The sequence below is a fragment of the Porites lutea genome, chromosome 10 (assembly GCF_958299795.1).
Source record: "Porites lutea chromosome 10, jaPorLute2.1, whole genome shotgun sequence".
NCBI lineage: Eukaryota > Metazoa > Cnidaria > Anthozoa > Scleractinia > Poritidae > Porites > Porites lutea.
The window spans coordinates 5,065,343-5,081,760 of NC_133210.1; the positions used below are offsets into that span (position 1 = coordinate 5,065,343).

The 16,418-nt window shown below is 41.1% G+C and overlaps 1 protein-coding gene across 1 annotated transcript; it reads left to right on the forward strand.

Moving 5' to 3' along the window:
- Positions 1-4,561: 4,561 nt before the first annotated feature.
- On the forward strand, positions 4,562-13,158 carry LOC140951211 (uncharacterized). The gene is made up of 7 exons (XM_073400439.1): positions 4,562-4,836; positions 7,416-7,534; positions 8,758-8,833; positions 10,369-10,479; positions 11,016-11,201; positions 11,804-11,914; positions 12,917-13,158. Exons 1-7 carry the CDS (start codon positions 4,663-4,665, stop codon positions 13,100-13,102), a joined length of 963 nt encoding a protein of 320 aa, XP_073256540.1. The 5' UTR covers positions 4,562-4,662; the 3' UTR covers positions 13,103-13,158.
- The last annotated feature ends 3,260 nt before the right edge of the window (positions 13,159-16,418 follow it).

Here is a 16,418-nt window from a genome sequence, read left to right on the forward strand (position 1 = left end):
TTTAAGGTCCAAACGCGCGTAATCTGATTGCGTTCTATGCTCGGTACGTACGTACCGCGCATGCGTAATAGCAACCACCTAATCCAGATTAGGATTACGGTCTCCTCTGGTCGCCCGCAAATAGTAGCCCTGGATTTTGTAGTTGTGCCCATTCCTTACCAAACAAGTACTCTGCAATGCCAAAAAGTTTAAGATTTTGTTATTACTTGGTGTTGCAGAACATGAATGTATACTATTTAATTTTTGAAGCAAGGACCAGCTTGCAAACAAGATGGACCGGATCCTAATGAAGGATCTAATCAGCAATAAGTGAAAATATATCACAAACGAAGCAAGACTGATTTTACAGTCGGGAATATATATATATGTTTTTACCAACATATATATATTCCCAACTGTAAAATCAGCCTTGCTTGTTTTGTTTTGTATACTATTTAGTATATACAAAAATGTGTGCTAATTCACCGTACCTAAAAGATGGCTACTGGTCCATTTACCCACAGTTCTTAGTGCATGAAAACCATAGAATTGCACATAAAAACGCACAGAAAAGTTTTATAAACTTTAAACAAAGGATAGGCAATGTTGCCATTACAGGGACAAATTTCGCCTTCCCCCCCCCCCCCCCCCCCCCGAAATATGACTTTATGTGTAATTGGCCGTGTTAGGTTCGAAAGGAATTGTGGTAAGATGTACAGCCGCCATCTTTTTCCGTAAGACGGATTGGTAACACCAAGTTGCAACCAGGATGTTAATCGTAGTTTCTGACATTGATGATATCTTTTTACCATGAATGTGTACAACAAGATATCACGTGCAGCGATCCCAGTATAGTCTGTTCCAGGCCCCAAGATAGTCGGATCAGTGAAATTGAGAAAGTACGCAACGGGTGGGAAACTGGGGAGAGGTTTCCCGCCACCGCCCCCTTTTCCCAGATTGCGCGCTCATATTTTCGCGCGCCTTTTACTTACGCGTCATCTTTACTGTCTGAGAGCCTGAAACAGGCTAATCCCAGTACCATTGTCATTTCAAAATGAAAATCTCGCTTAAAAGTTCTTTTGAATTCTGCAAGTGCAATGTTGTCGCCATTTTGTAGTGGTTTTGAACTGCAAAAATAGCATGTAAAGTGTGTTCAGCTTGTGCAAGTTTTTTTATTTGCTTCATACTATTGTAGATGGCTGTTTACACCTTATTTTGTGGCCTTTTTTATCTCTCTGGCTAATATTACATGTGCAAGTTAGTTGAAATTTGAATTACGTTTAGGTCACTATTGGACTTATCTGAGGATACAGCTGATCGTTACTACACTTGTTATTTCATTTACTGAAATAGTTATTAACAGACCAAAGGTTTCCTAAGGGTACTCAGAAAAACTACTCATACACTACGACTAAATGAGTTATATTCGTGAGAAAATACGGACTGTATTTCCAGTATAAAACTACATTAGTAACTATGTTTAACTCCAAAGCAAACATTGGTAAAATAATTGCAATTCCTTTTGATTTAACTTCTGTTTGGTTGAAAAATTTAACGAACGTTTCTTAGGCAATCAAGAGAGATCTTTAACTTTTAAACAATCACACCGGCGACGGCAACGAGAACATCAATAAAGCATCCTGAGACTTATAATGACCGAACCGACAACTTTGCACGTGCGTAAAAATTTCCCGTTCATTTCCCTACCGTCATTGCACAACTACAACATGTAATTGTCCGATGAGACGATTCAGAATGGGCGGAAACACACGAACACGATTTCTGCTTTCGCTCTCTGCACTTGCTTGCGGTGCTTAGAAATTCAATTTCAGGATAATTTGCAAAAAAATTACAAATTGGGGAAGTTGGAATGTTCGCGATTATGTTTTAAAGAACGGAATTTACTCTATATGACATTTTCGCTGCCGTCGCCTACGCAAACTAGTCACCAGAAGACTCTGATCATTAGTGATCTCTGATCAAACTGTCTGAAGTGCAAGGAAAATATATCTATATTCATTTGCAAATTTTGAATAGACTTAGCGTACGTAAAATAACCCTCACGTTGAAAATTTGCACCCTAATCAGTATTACAGCAAAAAAAATTGTTTGGTTTTGCAATTTCTGCACTAAATTATTCCAGGGTATTTCTTATAACCCTGTAAGTTGTTAATGTCATCAAAGTTATTTTCTGTTTACTATTCTTCCTTCCTGTGATAAATACATAACTTTTTCTTTGTAGCAAAAAAACCTAGTTGTTTTGCCCACATTCCCTTAGATAACGTCAACTGAAATGCATTGCAATCACTGTGAGAAAAAATGTTACGTGAAAAAAATAATAATTAAGAAGAACATCTCCCCAAGAAATCTGACGAAAATTTTGGCTTAAAACCGTAAGCGATTATCAGCCGACTGCCGAGTAACAATCGGTCAACAGTTTTCGAGGGAGTTTTTCTTCGCAATAAAATGACCTTTACGAGAAAAGGGATTCTCTAGGTACTCAGAAGTTTCCAGAAATATGAAGGGAGAAGGTACCTGACAGGTGCAAGAAGTTTATTCAAAAATAGTAATATTATAAAGTGTGTAAATAGTTTTCACTTACTATTCATTCCATGTAGCCTACTTTGTACATACAAATAAATATTGAAAATAGTGTGTTTTTTCTTCGTTTCCCTCACAAATACAACTGAGCAAATTTGAGTTATTGTCATTAGCGAGGGCGTATTCATGTACTGGAAAGTTGAGGTCTAGTCTGTTACACACTGCCCTTTTTAGTTTCGTCGTGCAACGGTCCTCGTGGGGAGGGACGTTGCGTGACGACACTAAAACCAGCTGTGTAGCAGACCAGTTGAAGCCCTGTCCACACAAATACTAGTCTCCTGCACAGCCGTTTTTATTGTCGTCACGCAACGTTCCTCTCCGAGGAGCGTTGCGTGACGACACTAAAAACGGCTGTGTGGCAGACTACACAAATACGGACATTTTTGAAAACGCATATTAAGTCGGATTCTTGAGAGGGTCTAAAAAAGACACGGTAGTAATTGCGGTTTCAAAAATATCTAGTCTCCTTCGCAGCCGCTCGGACCTGAGTCACGCAGTGCTCCCCGTTCCCACGAGGAGCATTGCGTGACTCCAGCTTGAGCGGCTGCGAAACGAAAGAGGCTAAAAAAAATATCCAGATTTGTGCGGATTTGGCCTCTGAGACTGACTCGTCCCCAGTCGTCTCCAAGTTGTCGGCGGTCCGATGGATGTGCGAATTTGTGTAGACAATTGTTCACTGGTTTCATTCTGGGTTTCTTTGGTAAAATACTCCTACTCCATACCTATAAAATTACTCAGTCACGACGAACTAAGCTAGTTATAAGAGGAACGCTCCACTGTTAGGGTAATAGGCAAGCCGTTTTTTTTTTGTCGGAATACGATGTCAAACACTACCAGGTCTACTACCAGGGGGAGGTATAGCCCTTTCCACGGACGCTCTATTTTCTCCGGATTTTTTCTAAGGATGTATTGACCGTAAGCCCAAGGGGGGAGGGGTGGGGAAGGGAGAAACTCGAGGGTCTATGGACATCTTTGCACAGGGCCGGCGTAGAGGATTTAAGGGGTCTTAAAGTGAACACTTCAACTTAATGTGAAGACTTTAAGGAGTCTTAAGTGTTCACCTTTAAGGAGTCTGAAAGTGAAGACTTTAAGGATTAAGTTATACAGGGCAATTTTATATAATTTTAATTGTAAGATTTATATAAGGGACTTTGCCCAGCATCTTTCCCCTCCTTTTTTTCCTTCGCTAAGGTTATGCAGTGCACGGAGTATTCTAAAATCTGACTAAATCTTACTTTTGTCGCTCTGAATCTAACATTTATTAGAGGTCCTAAAGCTTTCCCAGTGTTTCATGCAGATGGAGTTACCCTGCGGTCAAGGTCAACCTTACAGAATTTGTTCTCGGTTGAGCAGGCGTTTGTGGGAAGGGCGAAATACGAGCTCCTTTAAAAACGCCTGCTTGGGAAGCTACGATACTGTACGCGAAACTCCAAACACGCGAGCGCGATAAACGAGGGTGTAAGCCCGAGAGGAAAATTGTCCCAATCCCTTATTGCAATGTAAAGTCGTGGTTTGCAATCGCCCTGGCTGAGATAAGAACTGGACGGATTTTAAGAGAAAAGGCGGACAGCAAGCAGTCTAGCAATATTGAAGACGTTGCACGCAAGGCTGATAGCTCTTGGCGCAGTGCGCACGTGATTGGTATTTTTACTGCCCTCCTTGAATAAGGTCTTTGTTGCGGAGAGTAAGGGGGGAATTTTGGGATAGTATTGTGCGGCGAACAGTGGTCAAGTTTATGAACCCCAGAAGACTGTTGACCGATTTTTGTCCTTTTAAGTCCAAATCAAAGCAAACATGACACTGTTGAAGGGAAACCCGATAACTTAGCAGAATAGTTTTGTAGCGGTAGCTTTTTCATTTGTTTCCTGTATGGCAAATTGAACTGGTAGTTCTGTGATGAACCAACCACTTCCTAGCCTCCTTCCACATTTCCCCCGGCTTCCCCGCCGGCTTCCCAATCCAGTGTCTCAACGGATCGGCTTGTAATTTCAGACGATAGTGCCAAAAAGGATTCAAAAGACACCTGTCTTCAACGTCTGTTTCACAACAGTGTTTTAAGTTCCTTGCACTTCATCGCACGCGATGGGCTCCACCGATGATCTTCCGATTGTGAACTTCGAAGCGCTGAGCCTCAAACATGAACAAGTACCTGACCGTGATAATCCTACAGTAAAAGAATTAGCCAGGCAGATGGTGAAGCATTTTAGTTCTGTGGGATTCGTTTATATTATCAACCATGGCCTTACCCTAGAAAAGGTATAACTTCTCACTTTATATTTTCTGAGAACACAACATAACTAGCGATTTTACATTAAAATATACTTACACCTAAGTAGAAGCCGGGTGAGGGGATCTGGAAGACCGAACGCACCTCTTTGCAGTTAATTTTACAACTGTTAAAACAAGACGGATAGAAAAATGTTAAAACGCTTTGATCGACGAGTTCTTAGTTTTGTAGAGCTCGCCTCAAACTACCAAACCAAGATCCTCTGCTAACAGAGAAATATTGATGCGTCTCTTTGTGGGGTTTTCATTTTCCACCATTTTCTAGAAATGCCCGCCTCAAACGGCAAAACAAAGGTATTCGTCATTCATCGGAGTGGTTTTACAGATGAGTTAGGTTGCGTTTCCTTTCGAAAAATCTGAATACAGAGTTTGCGATCAAAGATTCGATTTTCCGTTCCAGTACAACAACAACAACCACAACGTTGAGATTGGTATCTTGATCATTGAGATTTGTATCGCTTTTTGTACCATAAGTTATCGATCGTGACCAGAGACGGGTCGGTGAAATACAGCCCTTCATGGTCCAGTAACTTATCCATGGAGCAATGACTTATACTCTTGACCTGTGGAACGTGACCTGTACTTTATTCTGAAATGTCTCGACCCACGACTGGACTCCTGCCCACGACCTCTACCCACTACCCACGACCCACGACCCACGACACTTAGCTACACTCAAATTACTTGTGCGAGTTCAGAGAAAATTTCAAGGGCAGCAGAGCAGCCATCGAGCGAGCGGGGAGGCTCCGCCTCGAGGCCCCTTACCTTCTTTATATACCATTTTCGACAGAATGGTACTCCTTTCTTATACCTTCTATTAACGATTGGCACCCCTTTTACATACCTAGTTAGGAACTTTGCATCGTTTTAACAGCTGTAAATGCACTGTCTTAAAAATCGTGAAAAAATCACAAAACCAAAACATCTTCTCAACTTTTTCTCAGCCATAATATGTATTTGTCATCCCTTTTGGGCCTTTAGACCGACCGAATTGACAGATTTCACTAATTACCTAATTAACACGTCTCATTTATTTAAAATAATAAGACCAGGCAATTTCTTGGGTAACCCCAGTCTCTTACGGGGGATGTTTCGAAAACGAAGTCCTACCCGTACGGGCTATGATAGGAAGTACCCCCTCGTGCCTTTGAATGCAAGGACGACATACATTCGTGGACCGGCAACCATGGCTTCGTTGGCTAACACTTAGGTGCGCGTAGCATCTGTTTGTTACTCTTTTAAAGAGTGGTTTGGTGTCTGTCAAGGTCATGACTTTTTTGGACTGACGGTTTTATCATTTTTCATTGTAAGAGACCACTTGACGCAACTGTACTCATTGCAATGGCTGATCCAGACCTTAAGATGCGGGAGGGGAGGGGGGGGCGGTCATTCAGGCCCTGAGATAAGCGGGGGGGGGGGGCGGTCTCCAAAAAAATTTTTGTCGGCCCTTCGGGCCTCATTTTGGTCGAAAAATAACGGGGGCGGGGCCCCCCGGGCTCCTTCCCTGTATCCGCCACTGCATTGCTTCAGGGAAACCTCATCCCCGGGGGCGAGGTTGGCTTCATACCCTGCTAACGGAGGTTTCTCCCTGGGGACTCTGGCATGGATTTTAACATTTACTTCAGTGGCGTAGCTGGTTTGCGTAAACAAACCAACTACGCGACTGACAAGCCACGTGAAGGACTTCGCAAATGCTAGAAGCCATCCCAGAGAGAAACCTTTGTTTGAGGGTATTGGCCTCGGTGCTTTGGCTTTGATTAGAAAGGACGTTAAAGAAATGGGTGTCCCGATGGGTGTCTTTAACTGAAGCAAAGACTGAAGACTTGAACCCCAGTTTAGTTTGAACAACTGTTGAAACACAAGAAAACGGCGGAAAGACAGTAAAACGTTTTCTGTTCGTCTCTTATAAAACAAACGACATCGTTGAGGTCTTCGTTTTGTAAAAACGATCCTTGTTCCAGTGAGCAAAAAGCCCGGCGGGGAAGGTGGGGGTGGGTACTGGATTCCAAGAGACGGGAGGATGATCGCAGATTTTGAGGGGTAGAAAACTTAAACAATTATCTTAATATTTTGTGCGTGGGACGTTAACTAGGGATTTTTGCGGAATATTCGAAACAGTTCCAGGGATTTTTTTTTTGTGGGGGGGGGGGGGGGGGGGGAGGGGGGCGTTGAGATTTGGTCCCATTCAATTATCCACAATCGCCAGCCCTCCCACTTTCGATCTAAATGACCTGAAGACGAGGTTGGATCATCCCGTCACTTGGAATACAGAGTACCTCTCCTTGGGCCCAATTGTAGACCGAAAGGGCCGTTTTAAAAAAACATACCCTTTAGGACCGTACATCCCATATATATAGCTTGATATATAAGAGGAAATAATCTCTCTCCCGTCGAACTAAGTTGCCTTTAACGCGAGGTTATGTAGCGGAAGACTTTGTCAACATAATCTCGCAAGAAAATAGGTGTGCTGAAACCACCGGATTATCCTGATTATAATCTTGTTTGATCTGTTTAATTGTTTATAATGCAGTAACTGTACTTAATGGCAGGTTGATGCCGCATTCAGCGCTGGGGACAGGTTTTTCACTTTGGAAAGTGACGTCAAAAGAAAATACAAAAAAGGGGAAAGGGTCAGTCAAAATGGATGGGACGCATTGGAAAGAGAGAGGTAGTTAATTCTTAAGGGTACTTACAAGTGCAGCACGTAAACTCTCTTTATTAGACTCTCTATAAGACGGACATCCTGTAAGACGGAAATTTAATGGCGGTCCCAAAGGTTTCCGTCTTCGGAGAGAGTTAACTGTATTTCTGACACCCTGCTGGTAGAGTTTTAATCCCCAACATGGTTCTTAGCAACGTCGTTCGCGCCGTTGATATTCGCGTAGTCGGCTTATTTATGTCAGCCAACTGATACGGGGGTTACTCCAGAGGCGCGTCAGTGAAGTACTAGGTTATATACTTTATTTCTGAGTGAGTTACTCTTTCACTTTACAATTCTTCAACTTCCTTAGCAAAGTCCTTCTTCAAGTTATCCTTTTTCTTGGCAGTTCTCTTGCTTACTCTTTTTCTATAACTGCTTACACCTTCTTCTAAAAGCTTACTTTTCAACAGCTCTCTATTTATTTGTTTGGTTGTCCATAATATGTTTACGTTAATAATAATGCGTAGGATACATTTACGTTCTAATTAGCATACGATTAATTCGTAACCTAAAATTTCTTTGAAAAGCTTTTCTTCAGTTCTGGAGCAGGATAACTACTAAGGAAAACTAACTAAGTAAAGTTCAGTAAAAGAAACACACTTTTACACAGTTACTTTAAAGTTGTTTGGACATTTTAAAGGTAAAACTCAAAGACACAAGCTTCGTTAATGGTAAACAAAGGACAACTCCCATATTCATAAATGTGGAAACAAGATAAATAGATGGGACAAAACTTCCTACCTTTAATTAATCAATACCTAGAAAACGGAAAACTTTGTCAACAAACACTAGCCTTAAAACGCAAAGTTCCCTTCGTAAATTACTAAAAGTGTCCATTAAAAGATAAGTATTTTCCGAGGGACATCAAATCAGGAGACATGATGTCCCATTCTTGAAAAGCACACTTTTAATATTTATCTTTCTAAATGCCGGAAAAGCTTATTAGTAAATTTGTTATTCATCATGTTGCATTCTTAAAGGTAAACACTTAGAATGTTCTAGAACCTTAAAAGCCTATTTATTGGATATTTATCGACCTTTCATTAACTTTCCATATATCTTCAAAATCGGGAAGATAAGTCCTGTAACACAACCACGCGCGAGCTACTTCGTTATGCTAAAAAAGTTTTCTTTTTTTGTTCTAGGTTCTATACTTTTATTCCTTTAACGTATTGTGTTTTGGATTGCAGTGTTAATCGACGAGAAAAGACACCAGGGGATCTAAAGGAATGCTTCGATATAAAAGATTTCTTAGAGGATGACTTCGTAAGTCAATGGATATAGCTGCAAAGTAACTATTTTCGTGCAGAAATTACAAAATGCTTTGCAAGTTTTATCTAAAAGCCACACCAGTGAGAGCTGAAAAAGTTAACCTATTTAATCCGATGAAATACTGATATGAATATAAGATAAGATATACCAGATAAATTAACTTGTTCTACCATTATGGACAGTGACTCCACTAAGATATTCGTACTTGCAAGAACAAGACTAGCAACTTACATTTTTAGAGGCACGGCCATTGTATAATTTCTGCAAACGAGTTCAGCTAGTGCCAGGCGGATCTTTTTCTCCAAATGTAAGGTAACTTTTCAGCCCGTAGACACGTTTTAAGTGAATAGTAGTAGTGATAATAAAAATAAGAATTGGCCTAAAAACGTAACCTGATTTGAAATACACTCTATGCAAAATGTTCTCATATAAAGCATGTGAACTCGGTTGAACTGTGGTTTTGCCAGGAACGCTTAGACACTATTAACGCTTTCAGAAACATTGTAGAGGAATCAAAGTTTCCAGAAGTTTCCGGAAGTTATTTTTTGCGTACTGTAATGTTTTCAAGGCAGGAGATATCGACTGAAGTTGGGTATCCAGTGTTGGATTCGTGCAGTGAGGTTTTTCGCTGTTGGCACCAGTACTGTGGGCGAAACTTCATAAAAAAATCAAGACAAATTTGAGTCTTTAACTCCGAAGTTCATTTCAGGAATTTCAAAATTAACACAATTATTTGAATCTTTGATGCAAAAATGACGGTCATAAAATAGCTTTCCTTGCCCGAAAATTTAACGGGACTTACGAGAAACAATCTCTGTCTGGAAACAAGTTATAGCACCAATAGACTAAAACCCCATTTACACGCACTAAAAAAATCGGCACGGCATGCCAAATTTTTGGCACCCTGCTGACGATTTTAAGGCACGGCACTCCCAACTTTCGACGTGTAGACGTATCGGTCCCACATGTAATGTGACACCAGTGCTCAAAATTTTAGGGGTGCAGAGACTACCCCCCAGAGGTAGTCTCGTCACGGGTAAACGAGGCACGGTCCCAAAAATTTGGCGTGCTGTGCCGATTTTTTTAGCGCGTGTAAATAGGGTTAAACGGCCAAAAACTGAGAGTGAAAGTTAAAGGCCAATTTTATAGTGGTTCCTACAGTATTCAAAGGTCGAAATCTTGGTTCCAAAACTCGCATTAGCTGATCGCGTAGTAAATTTTTCCCCCACATACCTGATACCCCAACCTATTTCCTTGCCGTTCTCACTTAAGTCAATACTGAACTCTACCGTGAGCTGTAACGTCACTGAGAGAGAGACTCGTTTACCCTTTACCAGACTTCGCGCTGACAACAAGTCAAAAGAGAACGCCTAGGGACTAGGGTGATGATACCCATGTACAGTTTGTGAACCACTGGCCGTTTTAAAGACGACTGGTGTAAAAACGGGACGCATAAAAGTTGTCGAGATGATTAGGAAAAATAGCAGAGTTTTCTTAAAGAAGACAAGGCACTGACTCCTCATTTGCAGATTTGGCCAACGGAAGTTCCCAACTTTAAGGAACATGTGTTGGATTTATGGAAAGATACTCATGAGCTCAGTTTAAGGGTGCTCTCAACTGTCACAATTGGGATGGGTCTGGTAAGTTCCATATTGGCGGGGTTAACAACCAATGTAATTGGTCTGTTGACTATAAATTGACGAATAAAGAGAACATAAAAGCGAATCTATTAAACGTTTTTCTTATTTCCTTAATGGAATAACCGTTTCCATCATTTCTGGTGTGTTATTATCACGTGGTATCAGCTATAGAAACGAATTTGAATGGAATAAAAGTAGGCAGGTTAGAATTAACGCTTTTGAAATAAGTGCGATAGAAAAATTTTTAAAATATCATGGACGGAACACAAAACAAATAAGTCAATTGGGAAGGAATTCAAAATGGAAGATCAATGGTTAGAGATCTTTATAAATAAACAAAAGCTGAAGTACTAATCTTGGCACAGGATGCGATATTGCTAAAGAGAACAGTATTCTGGATGGAGATGATTGTCGTGAAAATGAGCGGGAAAGCCGAATTAATACCCCCTTCCTGATCCTGTTAGTCTGACAGCAACAGGAAGGATTATGACTCACAAATGATATTGAATTAACTTAACTACTTTGTTTCATCCCAGGATCCTACAACTTTTGACTTTGCTTTCAAACATACTGGGAAGCTTGAAGGAAATTCTGCGCTCCGCTACACTTACTACCCAAAAGCTGACCCTACAAAGGTGAAACCTGGTCAGCTTCGTTGCGGGGAACACACTGACCTCGGGATCATAACGATGCTATATCAAGATGAATTAGGAGGTTTGGAGGTGAGACATTAACAGAAACTAATATCAAACCAGTGACGGTCGCTTCGACTGAGTGACGCCACCTACTGGTTTCCTCTCGAAATGACGTCTGAGAAACGCGCGCAGAAATTCCATACTGATGACGCGTCGTGGTTGTGCCGCGTAGGAAATTTGCTTCAACCAATCAGAAAATGCGTCATCAGTATGGAAGTTCTGCGCTCGTTTCTCAGACGTCATTGGCCGGAAACAAGCTTTGGCGTCGCGAAATGTCAACTGTTTAGGCGAGGAGAGCCTTCTGAATTTTGAAAACTTTCTGCTCACCCTAGCTCTCCGCGTTTATGAGCTCGACGATTACACAAAGGAAACTTTTGCGAACTTGTGAAGGAGAGATGTCTAGAATTGCGAAGTATTTTGTCATGTAAAACAGTCGGCGTAAGTGACCTCTGAGCGAAACAACTACAGTATTTCACTTCAGACCCTTAATCTTCGGCCCATTTTTGGAATTTCCAGTATTAGAGGATTAGAGAAATGAAGCCGGAATGTAAGCAGTGGAAATCTGAATAGTAAAAAGCCGAACTAAAATGTACTTCTTTACTGAAATATCTCTCTTTCTTTTCCAACAGTTTCTATCCGCTGAGGGGAAATATGTTCCTGCAGTTCCCATCAAAGGATCTATTTACATTAATATTGGAAACATGATGCAGAAGTTGACATCAGACAGGCTTATCGCAGGGGTAACGGTTTTATGTTTATTTTTTCAACATTTTTTGTTAAACTGTACAGTGACGCAAAAGTAGCTTTTTTGGAATCAGATTACCTATAACAGATAAAAATTGTCTCGGACCCCACTGGGGCAGACTGGGCGCGATTATTGCGGGCGACAAGAGGGGTCCACAATCCTAATCTCCAGGTTGCTATTGCGTATGTTCGGCACTTCGTCTGGACTTCCACTAAAAATGAATGGAATACACAGAACACAATCTCATAACGCGCGTTTTGACCATATCATATCACGTAGAACTTTCGCAAAGCACAGCGTTGAAGCAAAAGCGTTTTAACAGTCGATCGCCTGCACACCGTAACCTTCGGTTATTACTTATTTGGCTAACCATAACCTTAGAGCAAAGTACTTCGGGTCAAGCTAACGTAATAATAATCTCCCTGCATATAACTCATATTACTCTACCTTACTATATTACTTTGGTTTCAAACTTCGAGCCTCCGAGACGCAAAATCACCCGAGATCTCCCGAAATCGGGCCAAAATTTTCCGAGACCCACTTTTTTTGAGGAGCTATTCTATGACCCGACCTTTATATGATAAACGTTTCGTCCCATGTAATTGAAAGGTAATCCAGATTCCGGAAACGTTTTGCTTGTAGAATCCAGACTTCTGGGCTTTGGAATCCGGAAAAAGCTCTAGGAATCCGGAATCCCGCTATAACGATTGGAAAACGGAATCCAAGTTCCATTGACGAGAAAACGGAATCCATCGATCACCTGGAATCCAGAATCTATCACCTGGAATCCGAAATCTATCACCTGGAATCTGGAATCCATCACCTGGAATCCAGAATCCGTCACCTGGAATCCGGAATCCATCACCTGGAATCTGGAATCCATCACCTGGAATCCGGAATTCACAGCATAGAATCCAGAATCCAAGACTGTCTTGGATTCCCTTACATGGTGCAAAACTTTATTCCATTCACTAATTGATTGTTAATTGCATTTCAGCGCCATCGAGTAGTGGTGTCAGAAAAGGAGGTGAATTACTTGAACCAGCCTCGACGCTCGCTTGTCTACTTTATGCGTCCAGATCTTGACGCACAGATTGAGTGCCTAGATGGGTCCAACAAATACGTACCAATAATCAGCGGAAACTATGTAAAGCAAAAGTTAAATGCCACTTATCAGTATTGAAATCCGCAAAATTTAAGTAATAGACTTTAAAAGCAACTATCTATGAGGGTTCTCAAATAGATTTTTCGATATCCCTTATTTGAAACTCGGGATTTCGGGATTTTAAGGCAAAAATGGGCGAGATTCGGGATTGAAAGTATGCGCGGGAGGTTGCCTACCAAAAATAACCCTCGGGATTACAGAATTACGGGACTGCACGAAATTTTGGGTCGGGATTACGCGATTGAAGAACACTATTGGGGACCCTCATCTAAGCCTGTCCCGATTATGCTCGTAAAATTCTGAAATTGAAGTGGCTTATTAGAATACCAAATTATTGCTAAAAATCGCCAAAAATCCCAAAAGTTGCTACCTACATTTCAAAAGTTGCTACGTAAATTTCTTGACATTTTAAATTTCAGCGTTACTTAATTAAAAGCTTTGTTCTCTGTTTTACACAATTAGGGTTTACATCAGTCAGGAAAAATAGCTTAAAAATTATTGCTAAAGAGCTGCTCCCAAACAAATATCGGCGAAACCACGTGAAGTAGCCCAAGCTCACTATTAGAGCCCTGAACAACATTATAATTCTTAGCCAAGTAATTATTCATACAAAGACAATTATAAATTCTTGGTCGTTGTATGAGAATTATTCATTTTTGTGTAATTTATGGAAATGTTCAGTAAATTTACTTTTCTGTTGATAAACGCTCAATGAATAAACAGTCTGTTTGAACCGCCGTCTAGCGTTAAGTAAAACAGTTTAGCCTTCCTGATACAACAGAGCAGCTTAGCTGTTTTAGGCTGTGGCTCTGTGAGAATTTTAATTCTCCAGGTGTTTCAGAGGGAACGAAAAATAAGCTTTCAGATACTGTTTGAACCCCTGTTTAGCATGTTTGGCTTTCCTGATGCAACAAACGGCTTGGAAAGTAAAATTTCATCAGTTTTTTTTTAAATCAAAGGAATTGGCATGAATTTTATTCTGACATGCCAAATTAGCTTAAAAAACCGGCCCAGGAGTCACATTAATAGCCTAGGAGATATTTCATAGGCTCAGGAATGAAAAAATACTCAATATCTTCATTACTAATAAATTATATATTCGGGGCATGTAAAATTCGGGCGCATGCCCTCGGTGGGCAAAAATGGCCCAGGTCATGTCAGCCCAGGCCTCTTGCTGAATGGGGAACTGAACCCCAGACCTCTATCGGGCAGAAATTCGTGGTCGACATGCCGGGCATGCCGAATCTGGCTTGGCATGCCCGGCATGCCTATTTCACAGATTGGCGTGCCCGGCATGCTCGGCATGCCAATTTGAAGCTTTAGCCGAAGTCGTCGTCGAGCCCAACACATTGCCAAAACGTTTGATTATTCTCTTGGAAAGATTATTAGTTGTTTTTGTTTATTCTCAGGGAAAGATAAAGGCCATCACCTAGGTTTGGAGAGGAAAATCAATACTAAACAGGCTGCGTTTTTATGCCGCTCGTGGTCATAAGCTGATACATTTATCAGAGAGTGTTCACGCGGAATGGGAGCGAAGTCGAGTCATTTTAAACAGTGGGGTCACTTTTTCACTGGTCAGAGTACAGGTCACCATGATAAGATGAAAAGCATTAAAAGTGTCTCCTAGTCCTAACATTCAGGAATCTCTTAACAAAATTGTCTATTAAATCAAGGGGATTCCGTGTGATTTTGTACTTTAGCAATGGAGAAGTCCCCGAGCAGTGACCTTTACTCTGTGACCTGTACACCCGGCATCGATGGTATTCGTGACGACAGAACCAAAGAATTAAACAATAATAGAAAGGAATCATTGTTACTGTTTTATTTTTCTCTCGCGTATCCACTGCCAACTCATTATCCTGTGTCAGACTGGCCCCAGCCACTCCTAAGAAGCTATATAAAAATAAAGTTTATATTTTACAATATTTCGCGCACATCTCATAACTGGTTCAAAATATTTTTAGCTTATCATCTGAATTAAATTTTCAAGTTCGAAACGACATAGGGGTAATCGCTTTCAAACGCAGTCAAAAGAAGATTGAGTTGTGAGATTTACACGATTAGCTTGCGTGGATGGCGTTCCAATATTCGAGCGCCGGCGTGGCAGTTGTCCCTTTCGTATGCGGTCGCTGCCATTTTTAAGACAAAAATGATAACTTTTGACTTGTTGAAAGCGTTTCTATTAAAAAGAAAGAAAACTGCAACCCAGGGTCGTATCTGGACCTCGAACCCGGACCTTTCGTATCCTTATCTATCTCCTACTGACTAGCGTGACCCGCCAAAATTCCGGAAAAATTGCAAGTAAGTACATCACTAGCAAACTGTCTTTCTTAACTGTTACATCAATAACAAATGTAGCCTGCGACGTTTCTCCTCGCTCATCGCTGCTAAGGGACTCTCAGCGGCGATGAGCGAGGAGAAACGTCTGCCGTTCGCAAGCTATAACAGATGACCCTAACCCTTCCCATATGAGCTATAATGGAAATATATTACATACATTATGCCTAAAGGCTTGGTTACCAATTGTGGCAATGGCAACGACCGTTTACGGATGGGAATAGGCGCCGGCGTAACCGTACCCGCTTGGACCGGAGTCACACAAGGGCTCCCGTAGCCTCCCCGCAGACGTCCTTTGGGGTTCGTTTGTCACGCATTCATTTCTCCCCCACGGACCGTCGGGGAGAAATGAATGCGTGACAAACGAACCCCAAAGGACGTCTGCGGGGAGGCTAGGGCTCCCGGCGATGGAAGATTTTTTGTTTTTGTTGACTAACGCAAAAAAAACACATTCACTGCCAAATATGGTCAGTGGTGTGGGGGACTGGGCGACTCGTTCCCAAATCTCACTCCTCATGGATGCCAGACAGTCTCTCTTTGTACAACTGCAGATCTCTTTCTGAGGCAATAACTGCAATCGTTCCATTTTTTACTGCCTTGGCGACATTGACTGTAAGATAAGAAAAAAATACGGATTGTCAAATCTGTGATCCGAGGTGGAGGACATCTTTACAAATGTAAGTTTATAATTTATGGTAAGACATCAGTTCTAACAAAGGATTACGAAGATGCCAATCAAGTGCAGGTGGACTGAATGGGTAGCAGGACTGTTTGATAAATATAGGTACTACAATGACCTTTATAGCAAGTATTGATTCTTTACATGTAATTCTTGATATTCAAAATTCTTATTCGCCGTGTCGGACATTCTTTTTGTTTCAATCAATCAATGAAACTTTAATTTTTAAAATAGGGTAACACCTAAATATAGTTAGACAACAATTAACTTGTGGCCCTCTTAATTAGTAAGGTATCACAAGACAAAAATAATACATAA

Coding starts and splice junctions, on each gene's coding strand:
- LOC140951211 (XM_073400439.1), top strand. CDS start 4,663: ATGGGCTCCACCGATGATCTTCCGATTGTGAACTTCGAAGCGCTGAGC. Junction 4,837..7,415: donor ATGGCCTTACCCTAGAAAAG/GTATAACTTCTC, acceptor ACTTAATGGCAG/GTTGATGCCGCATTCAGCGC. Junction 11,202..11,803: donor ATGAATTAGGAGGTTTGGAG/GTGAGACATTAA, acceptor CTTTTCCAACAG/TTTCTATCCGCTGAGGGGAA.